General features: G+C 31.8%; 1 protein-coding gene across 4 annotated transcripts in view; it reads right to left on the minus strand.

Moving 5' to 3' along the window:
* Positions 1 to 16,565, minus strand: part of LOC118197229 (uncharacterized) — a 193,136-nt gene that overhangs the window by 31,854 nt on the left and 144,717 nt on the right. For 3 of the 4 annotated variants that reach the window (XR_015039711.1, XM_085811640.1, XM_085811642.1), the window contains exon 22: positions 11,245 to 11,339. The exons of the other annotated variant lie outside the window; for it this stretch is intronic. Coding sequence is in view for 2 of the 3 variants with exons in the window: in XM_085811640.1 (XP_085667766.1) it covers positions 11,245 to 11,339 (95 nt within the window). In the remaining variant the exon portion in view is untranslated. The remainder of the gene's footprint in view (positions 1 to 11,244; positions 11,340 to 16,565) is intronic. 4 annotated transcript variants of the gene reach the window in all.

Genomic DNA, 16,565 nt, shown 5'->3' on the forward strand with positions numbered 1-16,565 from the left:
CCGCAACAAGTGGTGGTGATTTGTGAGCACAAAGTGCGTGCATTTATTTTTAATTTAGTTTTTTAAAAAAGGTTATTTAAACCTTTCTTCTGCACTATTTATTCATATAGAACTAGCGAGAATTCGCTACTTCGTCTTCGACGTAGAGTCAACGTTGTATCTTATCAAAGAATTCTCATAGACTCTATAACTGGCGCCCGAAACAGTTTAGGACAATGGACACCTGTACAAGTGACCTGGCCCTATCCACATCCACAGCACCGGTGACTCACGCCAAACTTATGGAAGGCTTTGGCTACATTGTCGAAACCATGAGAGCTTCCATGAAGCTCCAGGCCTATTTGATGGAAAAGGTTCAGCATCAGCATTTATGAACCTGCTGGAGGATCACTTCATTTTGTACCCAGTGGACGAAATCCCAAAAGTCGCATTTTCGACTTTATTCTCCGAAGACAAGCCTTGTATTGGTATAAAGGCAACGGCAAATTTTTACTTGAAGAACTAGGCATGCTAATATACACATATCAAAATTTCAAAACCGCCCTTCTAAAAGCCTTTCCAGTCGTAAATAATCGTGCGCGGTTAGAAGCCGAACTGTACAGCCGGAACCAGATGAATGGGGAAGATTTGACAAGCTTCATTCTACGTAAAATCCAAGCTGTGAAACTGCTCTATGGAAGAAAACCCGACGAGGAAGTAATTCAAATCATCTTGCCGAGATTACTCCCACCAACGTAAGACTTTATAGAAATAAGAAACGCGTCGATTTTAGAAATTTTATTTGAGCTGGCCACAAAATACGAAAACCACTGCATTTTAAACAAGGAACGTACGCAGATGCATCGGCAAAAGTACAAAAATTTCCGCACGCCGAAACCAGGCGAACGAAGGCAGCAGAAATTCAACGGCAAGAAAGAATTTTCGCCGAAGAGAATTGGATCCCAAAAAACAGATAAACAGTGGAAGGAAGAAACAAAACCCAAGGCGTTAAACTGCTGATGGGCGCTGGAAAAACTGGAGGTCAGCGGCTCCGGAAAGAGGAAATTTCCTCCCATATACATCTTAATACGGTGGTAGTTAAAAATGTAGAATTGCCAGAGGTACAAATTCTGTTAAACAACGTATCGCATTAATTGACACGGGAGCACGAAGAAGTTTTCTGAGGGAAAAACTAAGCAGAATTTCCGACGTTATAGGTAATACAACTCCGAAGGCTCAGCGGTGATTGCAGCCCAGGGAATAAGGTGCGCTTGCACTGGAAAGCTGCCACTATACGTGTAGGTAAAAGGTGAGCAATTAAAAGTTACTTTTTTTGTAGTTAAGGTATCCAACTACGTTCTAATCGTCAATTTTGAAGAAATTTTTCAAAAAATTTTTATTTCTTTAATTTAAAGCTTATATTTTTAGCTTCCAAAAACTATTTTTATTTTCTCTCTCCGGTGATTAGAAGTAGAGTTATGGCTGTTTTTGTTCTATACCATGAACCGAAAATTGCTGTTTCAAAGGCCGGAAGTTGCTGTTTAAATGGCCAGAAGTTGATGTTTAAGAGACACAGATTGCTCTAAACAAGAATATTTCAATTGAATACTCTTGGCGATATTCAAAAGATTATTTTGAAATATATGTATTATTATTATGTGCTTGGAAGTAAGATTACTTTCGAAATTCATTGTAACAAAAATATTTTCACTTTATTATTGTAAACGTCGTAATGGGTCGGCGTGGAACTTTTCGTTCTAAAAAACTGCGATTTGCTGGAAACAGATATACTGTGAAAGCTTCTACCAGTGAATCGAAACTAGGAAACAATAAAACATTTTCTGAAAATTATAACGAAGCTAATAATGAAGCTAGTAATAGAATATTCGATGTTGAAATTCTAAAATCTGTATTTTCTGCATTATCTTGTCCAGTGTGTTTCGAAACTCAAAACAATAATGAGAGTTTTAATAACGCATCGTACCAAAACAAGTGTTTGTTGAGTTGACAACATTGTGTCTTAGTTCCTATATAGGAGTAATACAGTTTAATGATAGATTTTTGGGTATGTTAAAAATATTGGGAAACTTAATAGGAAACATGGACAATATACTGTCAAGGGATGTAACTGTATTGATAAAACTCGGATTATTGATTCAAAAAGGCATTCTTTGCATTAAGCAAAAATCACAAGAAAAAAATTAAGAGCTTCTTTAAAGAAAATCTTCTAAAATAGAGTTGATAGAAGGTGCAATATACAAAATAGGACACTTTTAGCAATGTAATATATCAATTTCTAATATATTTTCTAAAGATAAAACTTTAAATTTGTTTTTTGAAAAACTTGTTTTTGTCAACATTTCTAATACGAAAAACACCGTAACTTAAAATATTACTATAGCAATTTTATGATACTTCCCACAAATATTCTATAGAATATTGGGAATTAAATGGACTAAAAGTTTAGGTTTACATACGTATTTAAGATTTTTGCAGACCATTTTGTAAATGAAGAGATAAAAATTTCTCGAAAAATAGCTAGTGTATGTACTCAAGCAGGTATATTTAATAGACATTTTGCTTTATGACTTAGATTTTAGGCCATTTTATTCCTTATGCTTTAATAAATATAAGTGAAAAATAAAAGTAAAATATTGATAAATAATTTTTAGGGAACTAATCTCGTGATACTGAAATTTGAATACATTTTTGATCCAAAATGTGAGAAAAAAGTAAAAATTACATTTTAATAATATGTTTATAAACTGTTTCTGTCATTTTAGGTAGCATTCTGCTAATTAACACCAAAAATGAATTTATTTGTACACTTTTTCAAAATTAGGGTATCGAACGTAGTCGGATACCTTAAAAATTTGCAAGCTAATGTCATTTTAGATGTAGATTTCCTCAAGTCAGCAGAAGCAAGAATAAATTTTTAAGAGACGCCATCACGCTGGACATGGTGAAGAAGAAATCTGAGGAAGTATAAGCAGCATAAGGCCACTGTAAAAAATAATAGAAAAAATGTGCAAGTCAAGGGACCAGGGAACATGGAGGTAGGAAAGGGAGGAGGGGCCATTCCGCGCTAGAAGTGAATGAAGCACTGCTTTGAAGCTTGGGTCACTAGACGGGGTGTTCTTTGTTTACATTCAGAAGCTCGCTTGACAAGATTCTGATAGTATTTCGACATACGACAGTTTCACAGAAATCGAAAAAGGGACACTCTCGCATGAAAGAAACATTCATAGTGTAATGGATAATAGCAATTTGTATAGTTTACTGACATTTACGCAAAAATCACATCTTGGTTATTTTTCGATAACTAACAACAGCGATTTTGATTATGAATTTGTTTTATAAAATTCTAAGCTGTTGCACTACAAAAATATAGATTTTAAGAAAATTGCTAAAAGTGATCTGCCAAAATTTATTTTCTAGAAGATTTGAAAAGTTTGAAACTTGATGGCTAAATGTAAATATAAAATTATGTATGTTAAAATATTTGTAATTAGGCACATAGGTCAGATTAAGTTTTTATTAAATAGAGTAACGCACGCAAGGGCTATCTGCCTAAAGAGAGAGATGCCATCGTGGAGGAATTTTGAAGAAAAACTGACCTTTGAGTGGGTATTAAAAATAATACTTATAATTTTCATTCAAATTATATTCATATATATTTTTTATGTAAAACTTTCGGGTGTATGCTAAATTAGTGTAAATTACTTTACACGAAAAATATAGTGAATGCACAGAAATTAAAGATTTGCACATGCCGGAAATGATAAATAGGAAATATGTATGGGTATTTATGCATGTGCTTGCAAAAAGCATGTATCTGCCTTTGACAAAATACTTAAATATTCATTAAATTATTTATAAATGTATTTGAAATGAAGAATTTATTCACTTATAAACAACTGTGAAAGTACAGTGAAGAAATCTAATGATTAAATGTATCTAATTTATAATGATTATAAATGTTATCTAAATATATAATAACCTTAATATTGAATTGTAAACATAAATTGAAATCCTGTTGACAAATACGTTATAAAACTATTTAAGCAAGAATCGTTCGTATTGGAAAGCAATCTGTTAAAAGGTATTGTAAAGCAAATGCTGTGAGATGCGCACTTAAGAACGTAATAAAGAGTTTTGGAATATGTATTGTTGAAATGAAGGGTAAAAAAAAAATCTGATAAGTATAATTAAAAGAATTATTCCCTTTACATTTTATAATAACTCAGTTACAAGTTTTAAATAATACTTAAAAAAAACTTATTTTATTCCCTTTCAGAAATGTTCAGAGAAAGTCAAATACTATTTAATACCTATTTAATTATTAGGAATTAGCGAAATACTTATTTAAAGTATTTCGCTAATTCCTAATAATTCTCTAAATTAAAATGAACCGAATAGAGCATTAATTATAAATTGACTTACATTTTTCGATTTAAAAGAAGCCAAAAAATCATGTCATATTTAAGAAAGTATTTTAGGAAGAAGCTCTATAAATAGAAAAGAAATAATGAATAATTTTAATATTAATAATACAATAAACTTTGATCTTAATTTTTGTACCTTAACCGAATAAAATCGAATTACCTTATTCTTTTTTTTTTTTTTTTTTTTTTTTTTTTTTTTTTCTAATGTAATTAACGAAAACTTGTGAAAATATTTCATTCAAATTAAACCATTCTGAGAAAACTGTCCTGTGAAAAGTATAGCATTTAATTCCGTTCAGAATGAAATGTTGTTTAAAAATATGTTGTTTTCACATACTTAGGACTCTGAAGTGTTGTAGAAAAAGAAAATATATACATTTATATGTATATTTGCGACGTAATTACAAAATATTTACACCCGAACGCGTCAAATCCCATAGAACTCAATGGTAAATGACCCAATGTTTTGATCACCACGTAGGGATCGCCGGTGCTTCAGAGCAGGGTACGGAGAAACTTGTTTAGGGCGACTCCATCTTACTTCCTACCTCCATGCCAAGGAAGGAGCTAGTGAAAAGAGAAAAAGATTGAAACAGTCTTCACGGCCACTCAACAAACTACAAGGTTACCATCAGCGGTCGACGGAAGGAAAGCCGCAATGTTTGAATGTTTAATATAGTTATTGTATAACGAAAAATGTAGAAATTCTTTCCATTTTTGGGAATCCAGAATATTAAATATTTCAGGAAAAAATTCTGTCATTTCTAAAAGACTTTTGTAAATTTCATTGAGTGGCAGAGACGTGTAGAGGTTTTTAAAGTCGTAGCAGTTAATACTGTAAATTTTAAGATTTCTAACTTTTGGTAAAAATATTATCAAAATTTTTATTGAAGTTTCTGGTACTATTGACTGTAAATCTAAATTTTACAGGATTTTTATGAAATCTTGGTAAGGCATAAAGATTGGCAAATCTGCTACTTGTAGTGAAGTGAAAAATTCTTCATTTTTTGTGAAAAGCAGAAGTTTTTTATTAACAGTTCTTTCTTTATTTTTGCAGATGTAAAAGAATTTTTCAATTCATTTTCAATTATATCATTGTAAAATTTATTTCATAAAATACTGAAATTATTGTTTGCTTTATCAATTTTGGTTATGATAAATTGTTTTTTTAATTGTGAAAACTTCAGAAATAAATTTTTCCAGTTTTACTTCCTTTAAATTCTTCTATTTTCTCAGTTTTCCTTTTTAAGAACTAATTTTCAAGATGAAATTATCAATATCTGAAGAATTGTTTTATATGCAATGTAATTTACTAATGAATTTAATAGCTCTAAACTTTATTTCTTTTTTCATAAGCAGCCTAATCTCTTGGTCTTGAATAATGTCCAGATGCTTGTGCCTTTATCAACAAATGGCAGAAATTTTTCTTCATTACAAAATCAGGGTGCTGCAAGATCTTCATTATGGTTAGAAATAAAACTACTTGGTTTTTTGTTGTACTCGAAGCAAACCGAAATTTTAGAATTTGTTGCAGGAAATTTTTGTTGTGTTTGTTTAAGTCCTATGAAGTTGCAGATCATCATAATTTTTATATAGAAAGTTAATGGTACAGAAAAGTTTTTCTTTTTTGGAAGAAGCGCAGTTAAATTTCAATTTTATGACATCAAGTACCAAATATTTAATGAGATTATTTCCTTTGAATTTATATTTGTCAAAATTTTGAATGATAAAAAGATGTCTGTTCGGTAGGGAATGAAGGTAGTTAAGAATATTTTTCTTGAAGTATTGCTCTTCAAGTAAATCTTGAAATTTTGACTGTGGAATATTAATATTAGAGAAGTTTCAACTTTTTTGCTATTTCTTCTGGTATCTCTTTGCATATTTTTACTAAAACGACTGAAATGTTCATAAATGGTAACATAAAAGGCAGATTTACTAATAATACATAAGTTTAATCCATAAGGATAAAGCGTTCTTAACTGCAAAACATATAGATTCCTTAAAAAGGCGGCAAAAGTGCAGAATCGTCCACTGCTTGGCGCGTTTTTAAGAATTGCACATACTCGGTATCCATGTACACATCGGCCTATTTTCACTTAAAAAAATTCCCAGAATTGCACAAAAATGGCATTGTGCACTCCCTTGACTTTATCCGTGTACACACCTATTTTCATTTAAAAAGTCAAAGAAAATTGACAAAAATCAAATTCTTCTTACTCTTGTAAAAAGCGTCAAACAATTAAGTGGACGATTCTACATTTTAACCCAAAAGTCTATTTTTAAGATTAGGTACTATATCTAAAATTTTGATAGTAATATTATAAATGTCGCATATTTTTAAATGTTCAAGTTCTTTGGTAAAGTTAAATTCTTTGTTGCCTTCATAGGAGTATTTGAAATTTATTTATAATAATAATCAAAAATTATGAATTTCAAAATTTTTGGTCTTTGTGAAACATTAGTTCTAAATTTCTTACTTTATATATTATATATATATACATATATATACCCTTTCTGTTACTCGTTTATGAGCTCAGTTTTTTTTAATCTTATATGTTGGTAAATTGCGCATATTTTGCTTAAAAAATTATTGAATTATGTTGTTCTTATCTTCCGATTAAGGTTTTTATGATTTTAGTTAATCTGCACGCAATATTTGCAGAATTATCAAAAATTTAAAAGCTGTTTCAGTGCAGCTAAGCCTAGGTTTTTTTTATCATAGCAGCAATATTTGTTTACATTTGAAACTTAGCAGAACAGTGAATTAAATGTTGCTGCACTGTCAGTGTCTTTTTGCCGAGTAGGACCAAAGGGAAACTTTTAGTTTTGTGTAAAGAAAAATCTACCTTTTTGCCTGCTGCCCAAAATGCTTAAATTTAATTTGGGATATTTTGAGTTTTTATGCATTTTTACCTTGCCGCGAAGTGAGAGCTGAATTAATTGAATGAGAAATATATCTCTAATGAAATGTGAGAAAATAAATGTTTCCTATTAGTAGCAAATCTTGTCGCCAGTCTGTCTGGGACAGAGCAGAATGTTGACAAATAACGCATGCGCATTAGGTAAGCGGCGCTGAATCGTCTGTGAAAAACTGTTTTTTTTTTTTTTTTTTTTTTTTTTAAATTTGTTTAATTTCTTTTATACATCGTTTTAGATTTATTATAGTATTTGAATAGAACATGTGGCAATGATTAGATAATTCTTCAGATGATATAATTTTTGTGCTTTCTGAGTTATAAAATGAATGAGATGTAACGCTGTTAAGAGAACCTAGCGCCAGAGTGTCGCTATGGTAAATAACTATAGTGAATTTTAAAGAGTGCATTTATTCTATTGTGGTTTATCCGCTATCGACGAAGTAGAGATTCAATTCAATAAGTTTAAATGAAATGCAGGAAAAATGTTTAATATATAGTTTAATATTCCGTACAAGAATGACATGTGGTGTACACATTAGACTCTTTTCCCTTACGTTTTTGTAAGCCTCGTGTAATACTTTGTAGTGCATGAGGAAATATATTTTTTCCTCAATTAAAAAAAAAAGCAAGTCTAATAAGTACTTTTGTAAATTTCTGTAGATATTTAAATTCATTTGGTCGCATTTTTGCTTCTGTATTGTATTGTAATTTTATGTATCGTTTTGTTTAATTATTTATTCACTTGTTTCTCCTAGGGTAATAATTTTAGATTTATTTTGTGTATAATTGAAATTTGGCCTCCATATTTGTTCTATAATTGTGTATTCCTTGTACAGTATTATTGATATTTCAATTCGAAGGAGTCCAATAACGTTTGAATTAAGAAAGCAGCTAAATTAGAAGGTGAAATATAAACAAACTAAAAAGACCGGCGGTCATATGAAATGACCGCTATTCTAGATATTATAAATTGTAATTAAAATGATTTGTGCAAAGGTGATGTCTTCTAATTCAAAGTGAATTACCGAGGCCAGGCGGTGAGAACGCCCCTTTTCTTACTGCCCCACGGGGTTTCCCCCTTCTACTTGCTTAATTGCTTAGAGTGCAATGAAGGAAACTATTGGTGGTACATTTCTTAAGAGCCACCGCTAGCTCAATAAATAAAGGTGATTTAAATAATAAAATGTTGATTCACATGTCAAAGATGTCTTTGTACACAACATTTCTTGTGTAGATCTTTCCATCATTTTTAAGCTCGCCTTGCAGAGGACCGTCAATTATTTTTAATTTTACGTCCGTTCTTTCACGAACTCTTGAACTGACCGTATCCAAATGCAGGCTCAGGTAAAAAATGCCAACACGCTTAAGCGTTTGGCACTGAGACTTATGGATGGTCATAGCAAAGGCAAGTTTTACAGGAAATTGTCTACTTCTCAATTGAAACGGAAACCCTGTGCCGTGGCAACTTCACCCCATAAACTATCGGCGACAAACAGACACTTAAGCCGCATATAATATTTATTTATTTATTTCATTTTATTTGTTTTTTCATCGTTGCCGATTTTTGCCGATTGCACATTTCCGAATTCTATTATATATAGATGTTAAATTTATTTATTAAATGTTAAATGGACGTGCTCTTGTATTTTTAATTTTTCCGGCTTAGCTTTCTCATAATATTCGTCACGCACTCCACTGCATGGGGAATAAAACAATTTACAGTTACGCAAGCAACCAATAAACTATCGGTGACAAATACTTAAACCGCATATATATATAGGATATGCATCAATTAAGTCTTAGAGAAGTTTAAGTAGCCAAAGTGGTGATTTATTGTCAATCTGGCGACTTTCTGGAAGATATGGAAGAATGCATTTTCAAACCTCAACGACCAGTGTTTTACGAAGCTCCCAGAAATCCGTGCAAAATGAAATAAATGCGGTTCCGAGTGTAAGGACGAGTTGGTTGTTAATCAGCTTTAAGACTTTGAGGTTCAACGACAGTTAGCGAAATGAAATACATTCCGCAAGAAAAGAAGAGGCAGAATGATTTTGTTTGTTTACTTTAGCTGTGCATTAAGTCACGTGATCTCTGAGGCAATTTGATTGTTTAATTACATTAGCTATACATAAGTCACATGATCTCTGATGTCATCGGAATGTATCTCATTGCATGTTAGAGTTTTACTTTGAGAATGATTTTGGAAATTTACTATATTTCTCGTTCACTAAGGAGGATTTGCTTAATATTTGTGCCTTTCTTGCCTAGCATATTTTGCTGTGTGTATATCAGTTTTTTCCGCTCATTTGAAGTGATTATTTAATTTCAAATTCGATTCGATTTTAACTTCGAATCCATGGCTCGCAATAGTACTAAACTATTGAACTTAATCTTTTGATGCTTATTCAAAGTTTTAATTTTCATAAGACTGTACGAAAATCTACGAAACGATATTTTAATGCTGATTGGGTAGTTTGCAGTTAAGAGAATAATTTAACACCACACCTTAAAGCCTTTAAAAATATTTGTTATCTAATTCATATGTTTCGATCTGAAGGAAGAAAGATACATTTTTAATCATTAGCACAAACAAAAGAATAAGAATTTGAACTAGTTGAGCATGATTATCTCAACGTTAACCAGTATTTTCTTAAACATTTGAGTACAACATAACAGAAATCACTAAAAGAAAATACTTTTCCTATAAAAAAAGTTTTTAAGGGAGGTTTTAACAACGTCGATGATAACAGTGCTCTGAGAACGGAAATGTATGACGTAAGCGGGTATTGAGTCGAGAGAGAAAAGATAAATTTGAAAGTAAAAGTTATTAATAAATTAAAATTAAAGTTATATCTGTACTATAGCAATGTGCACGAGATCTTACAGAATTGCTTTTCCAGCGTGTCTAGGAGTTTAAATGTAGGTTGCTGTCGGATTACACGACTCAAACTTTACGACAGCTCAGTAAAATTCTGTGTTACGAATGGGATCAAGAGCGAAAACTGTTACAGCTGATTTGTTCATCGTAGTTAGCGCGTTAAACCTCTTCTAATCGGTGGAAGAGAACTGACATGTAAAACTAAAATATTAAAAACCTTGAATTTCACCGTAAGATTCTGAGGTACGATTCATTTGCCAAATAACTGTATGCTGTAACTACATTCTCTTCCGTTAAAATCACTAACATGGCCTCGAACTTAAAATGTTTTAATTCTCTGTTGCTGAATATAAATAAGTCAAAAAATTAAGTACGGTAAAAAATTGAGAAAATTTAATTACTGCAAAATTACTTAGCAAATTTCATTTCAAATTCAGTGTTTCAGATTGAAAGACTTGAAACTAACACGAAATAGTTCACTTAATAATCTTGATACACTTTCTGTGTATTAATTGAGTTTTAACTGAATACTGTTGTTACTTTCCGAATATTTCTCAAGCTCTTTATTTTGAATTTTTCTTGTGATAAAAAATTATAACGTTAAAATTTATTAAGAATTATTTAAGATAAATTATCAATCAGGAAATATTGTCTAATATTACCACTTTTTTATTAAATATAATAGCTAAAGATATTAATTATTATGATTTAATTCCCAAATTAATAAAAAGGGAAGTTAGAAAAGCGGAGCTAAAATAGTTATAGGCATCTATTTATAAATACTTGAAAATAATTTTACATAATTTAATTAATGAGAAATGTTATTTATAACCAGTTTTTATATCGCATTTGTTTAATTATTACTAGTGTCCATTAAGAGACTGCAAAATAAAATCTTAAAAAAAGAGCACATATTTATGAAAAACGTATTCGTCATTCATTTTGAAAAAAAGAAAATGTGGGTGTAATGAATGCTTAAAATAAATGAGTGTCTAAATAAATGAATAACGAGAAATTAGCTCACTTTGTGGCAATGAGCACGAACACTGTACAACCGGTACCTAATATCACAGTAATACAGCAAGAGATCTTGAGAATAACAAGCATGCACCTGGAATCCTACAGAATTAGAAAAGTAATTAGGAAAACCTCAGTATTAACATAATTCTGAAAATCAGTGAATCTGAGATGTTATTTTAATGAACATTAGATATTATGAGATGTTATCTTAATGAACATTAGAACTTAGAAAATAAAGTATGGATAATTATTGAAAATATTTGGTTTTTTATATAATTTTTGTATAAATGCTGAAATTTGTATGAAGTCTAATTAATGTAATCAGAGTAATTGAGAAAATTCGGAAAATGAAAGCATAGGGTATTTAAAAAATATTGCATCATTAACTACTTCTAGAATGATTGGTGGTAGACCGTTGAAGCTGGCTTAAAAAACGAAGAAAGTGTGTTCTCAGATTAAGGTAATTTTGATCACTTGACACCTTTGCATTAAGAAATTCTCAGAACGTAAACTTTTACACTGGCCCAATAGAAAAAAGAAGTGTGAAGAAGTAAAGTGTTTTCAACAGCCGAATCTTGGCTTATGGCAAATAATTCTATTCTCCTAAGAGCGAAGGTGCTTCTGAGAAGATGTTTGATGTCGTGCAATTCCTATTACCAGAGGATACCAGGCATCGTCTATTGCATTTAAAGTCCATCATCTTCACTGGACAACCATACTGCGAATATTCTCTTCCTCTAGAAATCATAGACCATTTAACTTCTATTTATATTTATTTATTTATCACCACTGAGCAGGCTTCTGATCTAACGTGTATACTAAACAGAATAGTGCCTGCTCAGAAGGAGATCAAGTACAATCTAGCAGTCGCCACTATCAGGATAGGACTGTACATATTTTTTAACAAAATCAGACAGTACCTACAGTAGCAGTATTTCAAAACCAAAGACAACTTGCATTCATATGCTACATATAATTCAGGATTATAAGTTGGTACTTAATATAATAAAAAGAAAGTTGCTAATTAAATTTTACAAATATATAAATAACATAATAAAAAAATAAATTAAGGGAAAATATAAAAACTAAAATAAGTACATAAAAAGTAATATGAATAAAATAAATAAATATATGCAAATAAATAAATATATGCAAATAAATAAACGTAAATATAAATAAAAAATAAATAAATGAATGTATAAAAAAGATTTATACAAAGATTATACAACGGTTACTTAGCTATTTGATGAGTATGAATGTCGCTATCGTATGAGTACTTAACTAGTTGATGATTGTGAATATCTTTCTTAACATGAGTCCTGAACATGACCTAAACATGAGCCCTGAGGGCATCCTCGATGCAATTTTTGTGCAACAATTCCAGAGTCTAGAGTAACTTGAATAGAGCGGTCTGGGAGATAGCTTCTTGTGAGGTCTACGAGATCGCCTGGACACCATAGTGACCAAGGCATCAAGGATGTCTGGCCACCACAGATAGACAAAGGCTCCTTGAATATCTAAGCTAATAATGAGAGAGTGAAAATTCTTTTCTCTGTTGGCTCGAATAACTGAAAGAAGACTCGAAATTGCCTGTTCTGTTTGTTGATTTGCCTCTAAGAAAACCAAATTGCGAGGGGTCCAGAACATTATTATTACGAAATAAGAAGTACTGTAATCTACTCAGGATAGCGCGTTCCAGGAGTTTCCCAAAAGCTGGCAAAAGACATATAGGACGATAAGAAGATGCTTGGACAGAATCCTCGCCTTTCTTGTGAAATAGTACCATTTCTGCTCTTTTTGTATGTAAAGGGAAGTGTCGGTGTCTCCAACAAGTATTTATAAATAATACAATAAGGTTCGGAGCAATTTTAAAAAGCATTTGAATGATAGCATTGTCTATGCTATCGAGCCCTGGGGCCTTTTTCGGCTTAAGGTGTTTTATTATTTTTGCCAATTCAGATTTATTTGGAGGAGGTTCGGTAGACTGCCTATGTGAATCATTAGTTATTAAATTTGGCTGTTAGGTTTGATTGCTGTGCTGCGTCATCAGCTGGTGGATCATTCTTGAAAAGGGAAGAAAGAACGAATTTTATTGTATCTGTTGGTGACTAAGCCATTGGGAGTATTTCTGCTGGTAGAACTGTGGGCCTGAAGATCTTATCTGTGGTGATTTTGAAAGCTGTCCCGTAAGTGTCCACTGTTTTTGTACAAAATTGCAGCCAGGAATTTTGCTTGGCAGATGCAATTTTTCGTTTAAAAGCAGCTTGTGATTCTTTATAGTTAACAAATAGGTCACGACGAATAGCAGGATCAGTTGTTGCTTGTAACAACTGACCCTGCTAACCTCTATGTATCCTGTATCCTATGTATCCTCTACGTAGCCTCTATGTATGTAAGCTCTATGAAGCCTCTATGTAGCATTTAACCTTTATGTAGCCTCTCGTTACTACTATCCATAAAAATAAAATCCTTTAAAAAGCTCTCCGATAAAGGCCTCGCATAAGATTCTAAAACCTTATCGCCATGTCTTCGCACGGCCATAACGCCGTATCAATGTGTGGGCCGCATACGGCCATAATGTAGCATTTAAATTTATAAGGCCATAACACCGCGTCGCATGAATTGATATGCCTGCGTCCATTTCATGCCTCTCCACCCAAAAAATCCACTTCCATCAAAGTGGCTGATTTCCTTTAAGTGAAAAACTTTCTTGAGTTCCAGAAGACTTATAGAGAAACGCTCTGCGTTGAATCTTGACTCATGAATGAAGAGGATGTAGTCCCAAGCTATCTACGTTCAATAATTGTCTGCTTCGCTCCACATAAACAGACTTTCTTCTACCATCTCTTGAGAGGAAGCGTACCCCTGATCCCAAGCGTAAAGCTTCTGCACTGTTAGGTGTCTATGCACAGCTCGCATGAAAATTATTCCTCCAGACGCAACAGCGAAATCACGAGAAGTCTCTCTAGCTGTTATCTACATATGGCAACGTGCATTTAATGCCGGCTTTCGATCCTCTATAGCTGTCGTGGCTCTTAGATGGCCATGCCTGGGTCTTCTGATGCCGCTGCACATGATTTGGGATGGTGCCATAACTTGGATATGACTATTCCAGACATCTGTAATCATCAAACGGTTTTCGTGTGAGATTGCTCAACTTGAAGCCTACCTATGGCTCTCCACCTCAATGCATTGCCTAAACGATTGCGCCTGACTCATTTTAACCAAATTTTATAATTTTGAGACTGACTCATTTTAACCAAAATCAGTCAGTCTTGTTATTTTGCTTTCACAAAACATAATTCTATAAATGACTTTCAGAAATTAGGTTCGAAAGTTGCTTTCTTTCCTATTTTCTCTGAAAACGTATTCTCTTAGCCTTTAAATTGTACTAAATGCTTCGTTCCATTTACCTTTACAAAATTATATAAATGGTATTAGTTTTTAAAGTATTAATGACAGCTGTGTTTGTAACTTTAAATTTGAGTATCATTATATTTTGGATAACTACACAATATTTCGAAATTAAAGTTTAACAGTTTTTTTAAATTGAATAAAAATTTATTTTGAATCGAATGAAGTAGTATTATCAATGTATGAAACTAAATGAAAAAATGTTTTCAAAAACTGGAATAATTCAGTTACATACATTTATCAATAACAGAAGAAATGTCATTCAAGTAATGTACGTTCTCTCTTACGCAGTTATGTTTTACCAAAAGAAATTCAGAATTCCTCTTGCATCATAAATTAAGCCCTAATATCGTAGAATATGAGTTTTCTGTATTGCACTGTTGCTCAATTATTCCACGGAGACCAAGCAGAACTGCACATTGAGTTTTGAACTACTATTCGGGCTACGCTTCCGATGGCAAATTTCTAAACGGTATCGTTAATATTAGGTTAAACGCACCAGGGTGCTACTTTGGTAGGCGTATGCACGGGTTTTTGGCGAATGTTTTAGCGCAATTGTGGGCACGATGGCACCCATTGCTGGAGCATTGATTTATGGTAACTCATAATTCGTATACTGAGGCGTTTGACTTCCTTTTATTTTTTTAAATACTTCGTTTTAAATATTATTTATGGCTGTTAAATATTAAAAATCAATTAAATTTTGCCCTTTTATTTGAAAACAGTTTTTTAGCCCAAAGGGGTAATTTACTCAGAAGTGCTATTAATTTCGTTTTGGCATTTTGCGTTGATTCACTATAAACGGCGAATTATTTTTGAAACTGTTGCCACCAAATATTAGAGCCCTATATTACATTTAAATAAATTAAATAATGAAGAATCTGCATAAATGTATGTATGTTTCTCGAATTATGATAAAACAACAGTACCTAGAGCCATCAAATTTTGAATAACGTGCATCTCCACCCGAATATGGACATCTGAAAGCCCAAATTTGGAATTTGTTTTATTATCTATTTCATATTTTGTAAAATATTTATGAGTTTTTTTTTATTAAGAAACTCAACGATTTCAAAGCGAGCAATGGCAACACTGTACGAGAAAACAAAATATCAATAACGCGCGAGACTGTGTATCGGTAATTCTTAAGGATATTCTCTTTTAAATGTTTTGTTATATTGCTGCTGAATTGAATTTTATGGTTGAAGTGCAAAGAACGTGATATTTAGTAAATAAAAGTAACACACAAAACGTTAAACAAAAACGCGCCTTTCGGCGTGATTATAAAACCTGAAAGCTTTCAGATTTTTTTTTATTATTTATGTTATTTAAATAACTTCAATGCTGTTGAATTTATGGTGTAATAAATATTAGCAGAGGAGCGCCGTGACGTATGACGTAAGTAGCTAATTGCTTTTAATTGGTTAGTTTATTGGCTCGTTGACTGGTTGTAGAATATTTGTGCATTACCACGCTATTTTTAGAGATTTTATTCTGTTAATATTCACACTGCGAATTTTTTTCTTTATTTTTACAAATTTTTTATTATTTTAATTTTTGTGATCCATTAATTTGGCTCTAAATTATGTTATCTAATTAAAAAATTTTGTTTGTTTTTTTAAATTTTTTATTCCTACCCTTTTCATATTTCAAATTTTTTTCATTGGAGTCTAAATTATGGTTCTGATTTTTTTTATCGTGGTACTTTCCAATATGTGCTCAAACGTTATTAGACACTCGATGAAAACGGAAGCACATATCTATATTTCACTTTTTTATTAAAAGTATTAATACATTATTTTCAACAACTACTGTGCTATTTTTTATTGCCTCAGATGCTTTACATTTAAATAATTGTATTATATAAAATTACTTTCTTTTGAAGTGTTTCAGTTAAGTAATACTTTAATC

This window comes from Stegodyphus dumicola, chromosome 2, assembly GCF_044657685.1.
Source record: "Stegodyphus dumicola isolate Sdum_Otavi_A_Nest chromosome 2, ASM4465768v1".
Taxonomy (NCBI): domain Eukaryota; kingdom Metazoa; phylum Arthropoda; class Arachnida; order Araneae; family Eresidae; genus Stegodyphus; species Stegodyphus dumicola.